The sequence below is a fragment of the Saimiri boliviensis genome, chromosome 7, assembly GCF_048565385.1.
Source record: "Saimiri boliviensis isolate mSaiBol1 chromosome 7, mSaiBol1.pri, whole genome shotgun sequence".
NCBI classification, from domain to species: domain Eukaryota; kingdom Metazoa; phylum Chordata; class Mammalia; order Primates; family Cebidae; genus Saimiri; species Saimiri boliviensis.
The window spans coordinates 88329988-88344479 of NC_133455.1; the positions used below are offsets into that span (position 1 = coordinate 88329988).

General features: G+C 37.0%; 1 protein-coding gene across 4 annotated transcripts in view; it reads right to left on the reverse strand.

The window, feature by feature from the left end:
* Positions 1 to 14492, reverse strand: part of ITPR2 (inositol 1,4,5-trisphosphate receptor type 2) — a 497691-nt gene that overhangs the window by 130635 nt on the left and 352564 nt on the right. For all 4 annotated transcript variants that reach the window (XM_003926591.4, XM_074402941.1, XM_074402942.1 and 1 more), the window contains 2 exons: positions 12469 to 12564; positions 10849 to 10971 (listed from right to left, as the gene is read on the reverse strand). In XM_003926591.4, coding sequence (XP_003926640.3) covers positions 10849 to 10971; positions 12469 to 12564 — 219 coding nt within the window. The remainder of the gene's footprint in view (positions 1 to 10848; positions 10972 to 12468; positions 12565 to 14492) is intronic.

The window sequence follows — 14492 nt, forward strand, 5'->3', positions numbered from 1 at the left end:
AGGAACAGTTTAGCAAAAATGTATACTATATCATATTTCAATAAATATTTCTATGTAATTCGTTTTTGGTACTTAAAGTCCTCCAGAATTTGACAGGATGTGTCCCTCCCAAGTTGCAACATACTGCTTTTTCTCTTCTTGATGTAAGGTCCCAGAGAAGCTAATCTCACACACACAGCATGGTGGTGAATACTGCCCCCACCTCTATACATACTTTCCCTATGATGAAAATGCTTTTCTCTCTTTCCTCTGTTTATCTAAATTTATCAATCCATAATATTCATCTAAAATGCAAGCCCCTCCACAAAGCCTTTTACAGTAACTCCAGCCAATATTAACCTATTTCACCCGTTTCCTTTCCAGTCATCTGTAGCGGTAGTCCCTAACCTTTATGACACCAGGGATCAGTTTTGTGGAAGACAATTTTTCCACGAACCAGGACATGAGGGGAATGGTTTGGGGATGATTCAAGCATATTGTATTTATTGTGCATTTGATTTCTATTATTATTACATACTCACCATAATGTAGAATCAGTGGGAGCCCTGAGGTTGTTTTCCTGCAACTAGACAGTCCCATCTAGGGGTGACAGGAGATAGTGACAGATCATCAAGCATTAGATTCTCCTAAGAAGCACATAACCTAGATCCCTCACAAGTACAGTTCACAGTAAGATTCACATTCTTATGAGAATCTAATAGCGTCAGTGATCTAGCAGGAGGCAGAGCTCAGGTGGTAATGCTTGCTTGCCTGCCACTCACCTCCTGCTGTGTGGCATGGTTCCTAACAGGCCACAGACTGGCACCCATCTGGGGCCCGGGGGTTGGGGACCCCAATCTACAGCACTTATTGATGATCATAGTCACTGATTTACTTACTCTCACTCAATGAATCAAAAGTATTTACCATATCAAACACAGTACTATGTACCTAGTGGCATCCATGAGTAAAACCTAACTCCTGCCTCTATGAAGTCTGGAGTCTAGTGGAGGAGACAAGTCAATAGGCCACGTGAATTTAGTGATATATGTTCTGTGATCACAGCAGGTGTAGCATGCCATGGGGACTCACAGGAGGGACATCCACCCAGGCTTCGGCTACAGGAATGTGAAGGAGCTCAGGCTGTAGAGTCTGGGCGTGTGGGGTATCTGAGGTGTACACATGGTGGGAGGATCAAGAGTTCTATTATGGATAATGTTAAGTGTGAGATGCCTAAAAACACATTCAAATGCAGATCCTGAGCAAGCAGTTGGAGGAACCAGTCTGGTGTTCAGAAGACAGGCCCACGCTGAAGATGTACATTTGGAATTTATCATGGTACAGCTGGTGTTTAAAGTCATGTGAGTAAGTGACATTCAGGGAGTGAACATCGATTAAGACCAGAAATCCATGGAATGGATCTGAAGAGAACACCTCTAACAGAAGCCAGAGAAAGAAATAGGAGCCAGTGAAGCAGAAAGAAAGACCAGGAGATTGTGCTGGGCAAAAAAATGAGTGAAGAAACATTTCATGGAAAGGAGAGTGGCCAACTGTGTCAAATGTTAGTGACGGGACAAAAGATGTGGAATGGGGGCAACCATTAGGTGGGTCAAAGAGGCTGTGACTGGTGGCCTCATCAAGAGTGGTTTTGGTGGCATGGCGAGAATGAAAACCTGGCAGAAATGGGTTAGAGAGAGAATGGAAAGAGAGGAATTGGAGATAGCAATTACATATAATCTTTTGAGCAGTTTTGCTATAAAAGACAGCAAGTTATGAGCCAGTAGGCTAGAGGTTTTTTTTTTAAGAAGCAGATTTGCATGCATGAATGCTGAGTGAATGATCAAATGAGGGAGAACAGAAGAAAAGCCGTATCTTTCTGTTCCTCTTGCTTCCTCTGGTGCTCTCTTTCTCCGTCGCTCCCTCTCTCTTGCTCTGCCACACTCACTTTCCCAAGCACACCCCTAACCTGAGATCCCAGAGCACCTGAGATACACATTTTTCTTAGGACTTGATGCAATGTGGTTGTTTTTGTGTCTCCTTCCTGTAATAAAGGTATACTCCATGGGGGTAGAGACGATGCCTCCTTTCCATATCCCATGCATTCCCTACTCACCCAACAACTGCGTCTATAAAGCACATCTTCCAAAGGAATAATGTGGTCTCAAGGAGGGAGATATCCCTGTTAGCATGTAAGCTCACGGAGGAAAGGGATTTGGGTGTGTGTGCTCACTACATTATATCCAGCACTAAGAGCAGCAGGCTTTTCACATACCTGGGCAAGTAGGATAAGTCTATTTTCTGTGATTTAATATGATAATCTGTTCATGTTTACAAAAGTTTTTTTTTTTCAACTAAGTTCACATATTAGAAAGGTCCTACATTATCAGTCTGTCTATGAAGTGAATGTAATATCTATTTGCACAATGACTGTTGGATTAAACCCACTTCAAGATTAATTACATTTGCTCCTGCTTATAAATTGGAAGTGTTGATCATTGTCCCTGAGGACCAAAAAATAGCTATGTGCATTATTTCATCTTGTGTGTTCTGCAGAATGGTTCTGTCCACTATGTTGTACTATATTCTTACACAAACTCCTTCTGAATTAAATATCAGTAAAAAGTTGGTCATTAATGAATATTATAGGTATTAATTATACTATTGGTTACCAAGAAGGTCACAGCTATCACTTATAAACAGTAAGAATGTTAGCCATGACCTTTAGTATACTTAGATCCTCTTTCCTTCTCAAGGCTTTTGATCTTGTATTCTAACAAGCTAATTATACACATGCATTTCTCATTCAACCCCAAATTCTGTTTATAAGTGAGGAGGGATATTTATAAATACATAAATATCTAGTAGCTGATTATTGTTACATTATTTGGAACATAATCAAATCCAGTAAAAGAGCCATCACAGTCCAACTACTCTCTAGAGCTCATATAAGTCTCTGAAAGTTTACTTTGCAAATGTAGCTCACTGACCGCCATCATATTTTTATAGATGAGAAGGCTGAAGCCAGAGAAGTTAAGCGATGTAAATAGCTCACAGAGAAAATACAGGGTGCAGGGGTGGAATAATAGCTAAGCTGTTTGCATAATATTCTTGGTACAATATTCTAGCCAACATATTACTAAGCTACAAGTGCCTCTCTGAGTTGAAAAACCCAGCTGTGTTTTCTACGTTCTACACTACAAGCAATAATAAAGATGAAGTAATTATAAGTTACTTAAAATCCTTCAAAGATATTAGAAATGGAAGTTATGTAACCAATTACAAACATCCTTCTGCATCTACAAATAAAGTAAATGAAGCAATGCTGATTACTACATATTAGCATAAGAAAATAGAAGCTGCAAAGAGGTGAATAGCATAAATCTCTAAGGAAAATATTGTAAGTAGTCTGAGTAATACATACATTTCATATAGTTTCAGTATAAATTAAACTTCAGCTATTTGGAAGGATTTACATCATATCCCTTAAAATGAATATAGCTCAAGCAATTGTAATTAGTTTAGAAACAGAATTTTTAAATAAAAAAGTAGATTAATGAAGACTATCAGGACATCCAGAAAATTTCTTTAGCATGACATAAGGATTCCCTTCCCTTAAAACGCCATGGCTGTACCTACCATACTCTCTCTTTCTCTTTCTCTCTCTCTCTCTCTTTCCCTCTCTCTATCTCTTTTTCTCTCTTTTGAAAGTTAAGAAAGAGATATTGACTTTGGTTAGGGATAAGGTAAAAATTCAAGGGCCTGAAATATACTAGGGAGTGCTATGCATTTTCCTTTTCCTGAAAAACTAATCATAAAAGCCTTGTCTGGTATCTCCAGCTCTCCTGTTAGACATTGAATTCAATGGATAGTCAAAGCAGGGAGAAGGAGACGAAGGCGCGGCAATGGCATTTTACATTTCTAGAATTCAGACTGATGCTCTAATAATTATGTCACTCAGAAATAAATATATATATCTAACAAACATGGAATGTTAAGTAAACAAATAATTGCTTCCACTGAATCTGGCTTCATGATCTTTATACCGAACTAATAATTAGTGAGTCCCATTTCAGTCCATTTCCTAGATTGCATTTTTTATTGTATCCATTAACCATCAATTTGAGAGGTCATTTAAATGGCCATAACCCAAAGAGTCTTAGTTGCTCAGTGAAAGATATATAATTGCCTATTAGAAGATTTAAGTCTATTCTATAACACCTAGGCATTTTTTCCAATTATACTTTTTCTTTGCGGAAAGTTTCTTTTGTGAAAATAAGGCCTTCTGGGTGCCCAGATTTTGTGGATATACTACTACTTTAGTAGCCAGGACCTACATACATGAAACAAAGATCATTTCCAGGATGATACATAGCATAACCTACTGTAAAATAAGCATGTGGTTCTGGGTGGACATAACAAGTGTAAGAATTCAAAACAAAGAACAGATCATTGCTGGCTGGAATTTATCTAGGAAATGGGTTAGGTAGGTCTCAGTTTGGATCTTAAGGGTATGAAGGTAACACTAAGATGAGTTGTAACAATAGGAGGAGATATTCTATTAGTAAAAGAGAAAGATGGTATCATGAACAAAAATAAGAAAAGCACCTAGCAAGAGAGAAGATAATACTTAATCTATAAAATAGCAAAACTTTAGAATAGCTTTAGAGTGTCCTAGGCACGCATTCACTCACACTCATCCTTCAATTATTCACTCATTTGTGCAACATTTGTTAAGTACCTACAGAGTCATTGCAGTTATCAGAGATGTATACACAATTCAAATTATTGTAGTTTATTTCATATAAAAATATATGCAGATACCACACAAGATCCCTACCAATATGACCAAAAGAAGCTTCTCTCCCTAAAACATTTTTGGCTCTTTTTGCAGTTGTTCTACCTGCTTGGACTGTCTTCCTCCATTCCTCTCTTTCAAGATTTAGTTCAAATATCACCTCTTCCAGAAAGCCCTCTTGATTCCTAGGGGAAGTGCATCTTGAACATACCTCCTTGTTAAGACAAGCACATTCAATTATAATGATTTATCTCTCTTGCTCTTCCTTTCATATACACTTCATTGTGAGCTTCTTGATTGCATTTTTAGTCATCTTTCCATCTTATAAACTAGCACAATGCCTGACATAAGAGCTGCTCAATAAATATTGTTGAAAGACTATATTATAATAAATAAGCCTGAGGTGAATTGCAGGTGATTAATATAATATTCAAACACTAATAGCTGGCTAGGGGAAGGGTCAAGCTACCCAGGTCTTCTTTTGCTCCTTTAAATATGCCAAGCTCATTGCCACTTTCAAGCCACTGGGCTGTTCTCTTGCAAACCGCCCACAACCCCATGGTATCCTGCTGGCTTTTGATTTTTAACAGATCTATCTAGTTTAAATTGCTCCTCAGAAAACCTCCAGATCAGCCAGTCTCTAATAGCCTCTAGTAATTGTCTTTCACCACAATCTATTCTTATTCACTCCATAGCTTATATCACCATCTGCTATCTTTCTGGTTCACTGTCTGCTCTTCATTGCTCCCTGCCAGAATGTAAATTCCCTGAGAGCTGATCTGTTGTGGATCTTCTTTACCACTGCATATCTGGCACAGTGCTTGGCATCTAGGAAGCACTCAATGCATCTATGAAACTCAGTGAAAGAAAGAATGAGAAATGTAAATCCTTTACTCCACAGTGGTAAACTGATGGATCCAGGACAGCATTCAGCTTGCTGCTGAGTTTTCTTTGGCCTGTTCAGTGTCTGTTAAAATCGTGAATGATCTGCCAATGTTTAAAAGTTAGGAGATTCCACATTTTTACCAAACTTCAAAATATGGGCTCCTTTTGAAATATTAGAAGAAGTGGAAATCCAGGGTCTGCAAGCCAATTGGCAAGTGAGCAGAAGTGAGTAATGGCTCCCTGCTTTGGAATATCATCAGACTGGCCCAACCTCACCAGCTCCTAGATCACTCATTCATATACCCTGTCTGGCCCTGAAGATGGCTAGATTTTGGCCCTAATCTCTTCTACTAAAGCTTTCTCTGTGACCCATGCTCTATAGCACCCTCCTATAATTCCTATGAATTCTGCCTTCATGGATTGCTGTGACACTAAATTTTGGACTATGTCTTTATAGCTGAAGCATCAGAACTTTCCTTCTTATTATTTCTGCATTATGGCATGGAAAGATTATATAATTAAATACAAAAACTGGATTCATTATACACCAGAAAAAAATCTAGGTGAATGTTTAAATCATCTCAAGGTGCTGAAAGAAAATTATTATGAAAACATTAAAAGCCAGTAAATCAGTAAGAAGTAAATATAACTAATATGACTGACAGAGTTATTATCTCTAATTAAATTTCATTAAGAAAAATGAACCTGATAAAAGAAGAGATAACTAAATACTTTCAAGTAATTCACAGAAGAAATACAAATGACCAAGGAACATATTAAAAGATAGCCCATTTTGCCAATAATCCAAAAGATATGAATCAAAATGTGATTCTCCTTTCATCTATCACACATTAATTCATTCAGCAAACATTTGTTGAGTGATCACTATGTCCCAAATACTATCAGTTTGGCCAATATTTTTTAAATGGTAATAATTTTAGGACTCACTAAGACACGTACTATCATAAACTGTGGAAAACAATTTTACAATATGCATCAGGAACCATAAAATAGTTACTACCCTGTGACCCAGTAATTAAACTTCTTGGAATTTATCCTAGAGAAATAATCAGTGTGGCAGACAAAGATTAATGTATGAGGATGTTAATCGTAGCATAATTTATAATATCAAATACGTTAGAAATCTAAATGTCTAACAATAAGGAGTGATTACATAAATCATGGTACATTCAGGTGAGGAACAATTATGCAGACATTAAAATTATGTTTTCAAAGGCCATTTAGTGAGTGATATGGGAGTGCTCATGAAAACTTTTCAAGCCCGCATTTTGAAAAGAATTAAATATAACCAATCAAAATGACCCATTCTCTCTTGCCTTGTGATCCAGGAGTTATTTTTGCTTCCTACAGCTTGCTATCTAATACTTCTCCCCATCCTGAAAAGCATGTAACATTTCTCCATATGCTTCTTACTTCAGATAGGCATTAAATGCAGGGTCTCAGACATAAGAACAGAAATTGTTTCAGGACAGCATGAAATAATATGGCTTAATATATATTGGACCATGGTCTAATAGACATTGGTTTAATATATATTGGACATACGCAAAGTACTGAACAGTGCTCTGGACTGTTGGTAGTGACTGTTTTTACAGAAAGCAAGAAAAAAATATAAAAGACCAAGAGTAGAGTGGAGAAATGGGGCGGAGAGGCTTAAGGGAAGTATGCAGAAGATAGAAAGTAAAAAAGTGCACATAGTTGGATTTTAAGGAAATTCTCTGCACAATACTATAGTATTAGAAGTTAAGAAATTCCCTTTTTGATGTATTTATAGTTTTATGTAGATCAGACAAGACACTTACAAGAAGCATTATTTGTTTCTTGTAACACCAACCACAGGAAAGGCCAAAAGGGATGTCATGGCAGAAAAAGCAGAACTACTTCACTACCATGAAAAGAAAACAACAAAAATTGAAAGTCTGCGAGCACCAGAATAACTGTCTGCACAAAAGATGATTATAGTAAAACAAAGAGGAAGTTGCATCTTGGTTTTGGAATTACTGAACTGTGCAAAGGCAGAAACCAATTTGCACAGTCATTTGCCTGCAGGAGCCCAGTGATTGCATATCCACAATGAAAACAGCAGAACTGGACTCTACCAAATCCCTATAGCACAGCTACATGGCCAATTCTGAAGCAGTGCTTACAACAAACCACTCCTTGTGAGTTTGGGGACAACAGATTCATGAAGAACTTGGCAACAATCTTGGAGATTGGCCTTCCAAGAAACCAAATATGCTATCCTATCCTAGAAAAAGCCAAGGAGTCACTTGCAGAAAGATCAGCAGAGCACAATGGTCTCTCTTCTGTGAGTGAAAGCCAATTACTTTTCATGAAAAGTTGGTGAAGGGGTTACTCCATAAAGAATGCATTTATATAGTGGCAAGGTAAAGACTCCTTGTGTCATTATAATAGAATAAGCATACAATTGCTTAACTCTACACTGTCAGTTACATACAACTGGCTTACTTTTCTTCCATACCTATGCCCTCTTTGGGTTCTAAAAGGAATTCATGTGGACTGTTACTTAATATTCTATCTCTTACAGTGTAATCACAGGGCTTAAAATATTCAGCAATTCAGAATCTCCTTTTCATTTTATTCTCTTTTGCTTTGAGAGAGGGTATGTTTGTTCTCTCTCATCTAGAGGCCTGACTTTGTTTCCGTACTTCTGTATTGGACGTTCGCTGCTCTACAAATCATGGCTTTTCCAATATTTTTCTTCTGGGAAGTATAAGGAAAAAAAAAGCCTTGATATATCCATCCCAGCCATTTTCACATCATTGATTTCTCTTCCTTTCAACAAGTTGTTTTTAACCCCTTGTAACTTTTTTTTTTTTTACTATTTGTAAATTTCCACTTTCGGGGCAATTCCACTATCATCTTTGCATTTATCTATTCTCCTCTTCAAGCACTGTAATAAAGTCAAATTCATTAAAATAATTGGTCTTTATGCCATCTTCATTTTGGGTTTCTTTCATATATAGGTTGCTTTATTTTTTCCATCATCTTTCCATCTCTGACCAGTGCTTCCATTCTTTACCCTCTTCATCCATTCTTCTCAACATGTAACATTGTCTTCCTAAAAATTTGTATTCTGTACTCTGTTTTGTTGGGGTTTTTTTTGTTTGTTTTCTGAGACAGAGTCTTGGCTCTGTCACCCAGGCTGAAGTGCAGTGGTATGATCCTCCGCCTTCCAGGTTCAAGTGATTCTCGTGCCTCAGCCTCCAAAGTAGCTGGGATTATAGTCATGCACCACCATGCCCAAATAATTTTTGTATTTTTAGTAGAGATGTGGTTTTGCCATGCTGGCCAGACTATTCTTGAACTCCTGACTTCAAGTGATCCACTCACCTCAGCCTCCCAAAGTGCTGGGATTGCACCTGGCCTGTATACTCTTATGCTTATTCTGCTTCAAACTGAAGTGACGTAACATGTCTTTTATTTACCTTGACATTGTCATTGTTAGCCCTAAGATACTGGTCATCTGAGATTGCTTTTTAAAACTTCTGAATGGATGTGAGGTGGTTCGTTCATTGTCTGCTAGCCAATCTGTCACTCTGCTGGCTCCAGGGCAAGCTTAGCTGGTCTGGTTGTTCATTCCCCACTCATCAGCTACACAGTCAGGCCTTCTTCATGCAGCTGCTCGACTTGTGCAAGAAGACAACCTCCCCCATGCAAAGCAAGACTATCTTGCAGTCAAGAAAGCAGAGGTGGCTCTATTTCCCTACTTCCTTCTTCTAAAACTTATTACTGCTCATTTTGACCTTGCCTTTTGGACTTTGCTCATCTTCCTTGCCTTTTTCCCTCCACAGTGCTACAGCCTCTAAAGTAGTAACTCCTTGACCCTGTACATATATGGGTCACCATGTTTCTGTGTTCACTCTAGTAGCCAATATGATTTTAACTTTCAGTCTGGGATTTTTTTCTTTCTATTCACATTCACTCTCTAGCCATTCATTTGCTAGCTTGACTCACTTTGGGTCACCTGACTTCCCTGTCTCTTTAAAATGACACATTTTCCACATCCTAAATCTCTGCTTCCTGCTCCCTTCAACTTGCCCTTCATCCTTGCTCAGCAGCTACAATGCTCGTCTGTCTAGCTATAACTCCTCTGCCCTTACCTCTTTCTGTTCTACATAGGCATTCTGATACACTACGAGAGATCTTAAAATCTTCTCAATGAGCCAGATAGATCATGAAACAATAGTGGTGTCTTTTGTTAGTATCTTTTAGAATCTGACTCCTTCCTGGAAGCTTTTGTAAAAATTATAGTCAAGTTCACATATATTAGAGTTATACAAAGGGTAGAAAAGGGCATAGGAAATGTCTAAAGAGCAACCTTAAAAATAAATCTTTTGAGAATCTGACTTTATATCTATCAATGTTTATTATCAATCGATAAAACGTACAGGGAAACAGAAGGGAGATATTGACAATGGGAGAAAACGATGAAAAAGGAAGGCAGAGCAAGTCTCTAAAGTTTGAACTTCATTTTGTAAAAACAAAGGAGCTATCATAGACAAAATCAAATTGTGAAATGTACATTTAAAATGTTTTTCTTAATAAATTTGCATTCGAAGATGCCAATTTAAAGTTGATCTTCATGTTAATGGTATAAAATTTATGAATAATACTCATCAGGCACCTGTTTTTATAAGTTATACTATAGAAATAGTTCCTTCAAAAGAATTTAAAGTTTAGCCTCACAGTTCCAATCAGAGGCTGCCAGTTTATGGCTTCTGCAGAAAGCATGTCAACCTGCAATTCAAGGAGACCAGAAACTACCTGCCAGCTCACCTGATTAAGCCTGAATGCACCCCCTTACTTCACACTCTGTCTCCACAGTAGCCTCTCTTCCTCTCTCTTTCAGATCCCTCATTTGTTGCCATGGTTTATCCATGGTTCAGGCTGACCTGGGAATGTCTCCTCCCTTCTTGTCCAGTAGTTTTGGGTGCCAAGCATTTTCTTGTGGACTGTCCCCTACCATATCTTGGGGGTGCACAATCAGGCATTCTGGAAGGGTGTTCCTCTCTTTACCCCAAACCTAGGATAGCGAGTGCTGAATAAATGAAGGAACCAGAACTTGAAAATATGACAACATGCCAGGGATACAAAACATGATTGATAGAATGAGCAGAATAATGTAAAGATATAAAATGTGATACCTGATGGGCCAGAATATAGATATTGTGTCCAACATCTTTTGGAGAAACACCATCATCTCCGCCCTCGTCATCCCCATGATCACATTCCAATCCTTGGTTGTAGGCATTCTTCATCACATCCACCTATCGAAAAAAAAAAAAAAAAAAGGAAGAAGAAGATTGAAATGCCAGGAACAACATCCACCTTACATTGTTTATGAGGAATAATTAAAAACTGGGCAGCTTCATGAGCCTCAAAAGTATAAAAGGACTCTAAATAAAAATGGTCTTGGAAACCATCTTTATAACAATGAACATGGAAGTATTTTTATACAATATGCCCCCTTTTCTTGGAAATTTTTGTTTGATACTTGAATGTTGATAGTGCCGAAGTTCCCATGAGTTAGAAGAATTGAGAACCCTAATAAACATCCATTACTTACTAAGTGCCCACTAAGGAACAGGCAGACATGGTGCTGGAGATTGACCTGGGAACTGAGGACCCCAACAGTGGATGGGAGAGGGTACCCTCAAGGAACTTACTATCCAGTGGGAGAGTTAGCAAGCAAAGAGGCAAACACAGTGGGGTGCAGCTGGTCCTACAGCAGGGCTATGTAGGTTTCTGAGGAAGTGTAGAGCAGGGGCACATAACTCAGGCAAGAGGTGGAGGGTGGGCAGAAGGAGGAAGGCGATGAAAGGATAAAGGTGTTGTCAACAGAGGAACTAGTATTTTCAAGGGCTATTGCACAGTGCTGTTGTTGAATAAATACATAATTCATTGCCACGTTTAACCATAGGATAGAAAAAGTGTTGGTTCTTATAACTCCCTGCTTGCAGATAGATACTAGGCTCTCATTAAATACATAATAAATCAAACTTCATCTTACTTTCTTTTTTGTCTGCCCTTGACTCCATTCTTTACTAATAAAGTGAGACCAAAAGAGTGTCGTGTCAGACTTTAATATGTTATACCCATAGCACAAACAATGGCCCTGATGTGAGTGGGACTTAATCATCAGGGCACTGAACTATATTATGTGAGGACGTTCTCAATGCTTTTGGAACCCAACGCTTTTAAAATACACCAACATTATTTTATAATGTGCATTCCACGAGTGAGAAGGAAAAGATAACTTCTACAATAGGAAGACACACTAATGATCTCTGTGGAATCTCCACTCACAGTCTGCACAGTTTCCTTGAGGCCAAGCCTTGTACAACATATCACAGAGAAGAACAATTACAAAAAATATTAATTTTATTTTTATTTTTCAAAAGAGATATAAATAAAATTTTTGAAGGGTACAAACATTTTTTTTTACATACCTTCCTCATGTGCTCCAATACACCATTAAACTAAAGCCAACTTTTTTCTGGCAATACACATTTGCATACAGTTTAGTAGAGTGTGGTAAGTTGGTTAAGAAAAGTGCTTGGATTAGATAAAACTTCTGAAGTCACAAGGACCCAAATCACACAGGCCTTTGCCATCACAGGGCCTTCTGAGGTATTGGTAATGATAGGTCATGATGTTCCATTTGTCTTGGTAGAGCAAAGTAAATTGATCAACTTTTTTTTGTTCTCTAAACTTGTTCCTTTTAGGCTACCCATTATTAACCAAGCTTTAAAAAGTTTTCTTACCAGTTCTCTGGGTCTCATGTTAAAAAGAATTCTTTCCGCATTCTCGCTGTCATGTCTGCTTTCCATAATGGCCAGCAAAAGCTTAGATGCATTGTTCTAGAGACACAGATTGAGTTAATGCACATCCAAAGTCTATTTCATGGATTAACGATCCTCTGCATTTGTTTTAATTGAGATTACTAGGACCCTTTTTTAATCAAACAGAATTTAAAACTGCCAATTTCAATTGTCTTGTTAACATTTTAAAACAGAACATTTTACTTCTTGTCAAGACAAAATAAAACTAATGAATCATGAGAGCTATGTTACAAGAGATTGGTGAAAAGGTAGTTCAAATGGAAAATTGGCTTACTATATACTGCACTAAAATATAATCATATTTTCCATCACTTTTTTCTGAATAGAGATTTCATAATGACGTTTTAATAGAAAAATAAGGTGAACAGGTATAAGTAACATATTTTACAGAAATGGTATACAATGTAAAGAATTTGGCACAGTTGTTAAAATTAAACATTAATATATATTAGCAAATCAAAATCTAAAATAAATTTGAGCAATAATTAGAATTAACTTATCAAATTACAAATTCATGTGCTAGAAATATAAACATATTGATAATGGCTTCCTAGTCTCACTGTATGGCAGGTGATATGCAACTTGTTTACCTTTGGGTTGTGAAAGAATATCTTCTACTTTTGCTTAAGAGAGAATGAAAATAGCTTATGCTGTCTTTGATGTGTTCTAATTTGTTTTATAAATATATTATCTCAAACATTTTACCTACAGATATCAAAAATATTTCTGATACAATTTATAAGCCAAAATAGATACTCAGAGTTACAGAAAATCTTAGCCAACAAAGCACAATATCCTAAACATTTTGAAAGATGTTACTTTACACTATGTTTTTAACAGTGCTGCCACAGAATTTTGGCAAATTGCAAGATGAAATTAAATATCCAGGAGTTATTGCTACAGTATTCTCATAATATTCATTTAGATAAAAATCTTAACCTCCATACACAATCTTTGATAGAAGTACAAAAGAATTGGCTTGAAGACACTTCTAAGTGACTCAAAGTTAACATATCATAGGATGAAAATTAAACTGAATTGTGTTTGGTCTAAATAAATAATCAGCATGCAAATTTTCTTAAGGTTGTGCAAATTAATTCTCCTGAGTAGTTTTAACACCAAATTCTATCCAACTATTTTTTCCTCAGAAGTACATCTTAAGTGACCGATAATAGAGATGATGATGAAGATAATGATTGACACTAATGTCACTGACTCATTATGAAAAGACTTTAGTATTTGGGGGGAAAGGGAGTATTAATCTTTTTCTGCTCCATTTTCATTTCATGCAGACTTTTCATTCAAATTTTGCAGATTTTCATTAAAATCCACTTCCACTATCTAGTATCCCACATAAACAACATACTTAAACGTAAGGTTCTAGGATTAGTGGAGAGCTTAAATCCTAGGAGTAATCTGAACAGACCTCCATGGAATTCAAAGCTAAAACCTTGGCAACACTGAGAGTGCTATCTAATGAATCATCTTCAGCAGGCCCAATACAAGATAGCTTAAAAATATATCCAATTTCAGAATGCTATTGGTAATGTGGTATTTTTTTTCTAACCAATCTTCTTTTCTATATTATGTCAGAAGAATAGAAATCTTATAAACAACCTAATGAAATATGAATCTATTTGATAGTATAAGAATCTATATATACCACAAAATCAAATGGAAATATCAGTACAGGAGTTTCTTCTTCAAGAAACAGGATTCTCTCTCTTTTTTTTTTAAGCTGGTGATTCTGAAATTTATTGCCGTGTAAGTGCTAATGACTGTGGCAAAGACACCGAGACACAGTTCCTGAGAGATGAGGTGATGGGGGGATTCTTTCTGACAGATGACTTTGGGTCAAGGACTCCTCAACGGTCTTGCTAAATTTCCTTTAAAACTGCTCTGCAGTCTAAGATGAGAAACCAGATTCTTTTAAAAAACAAAACAAA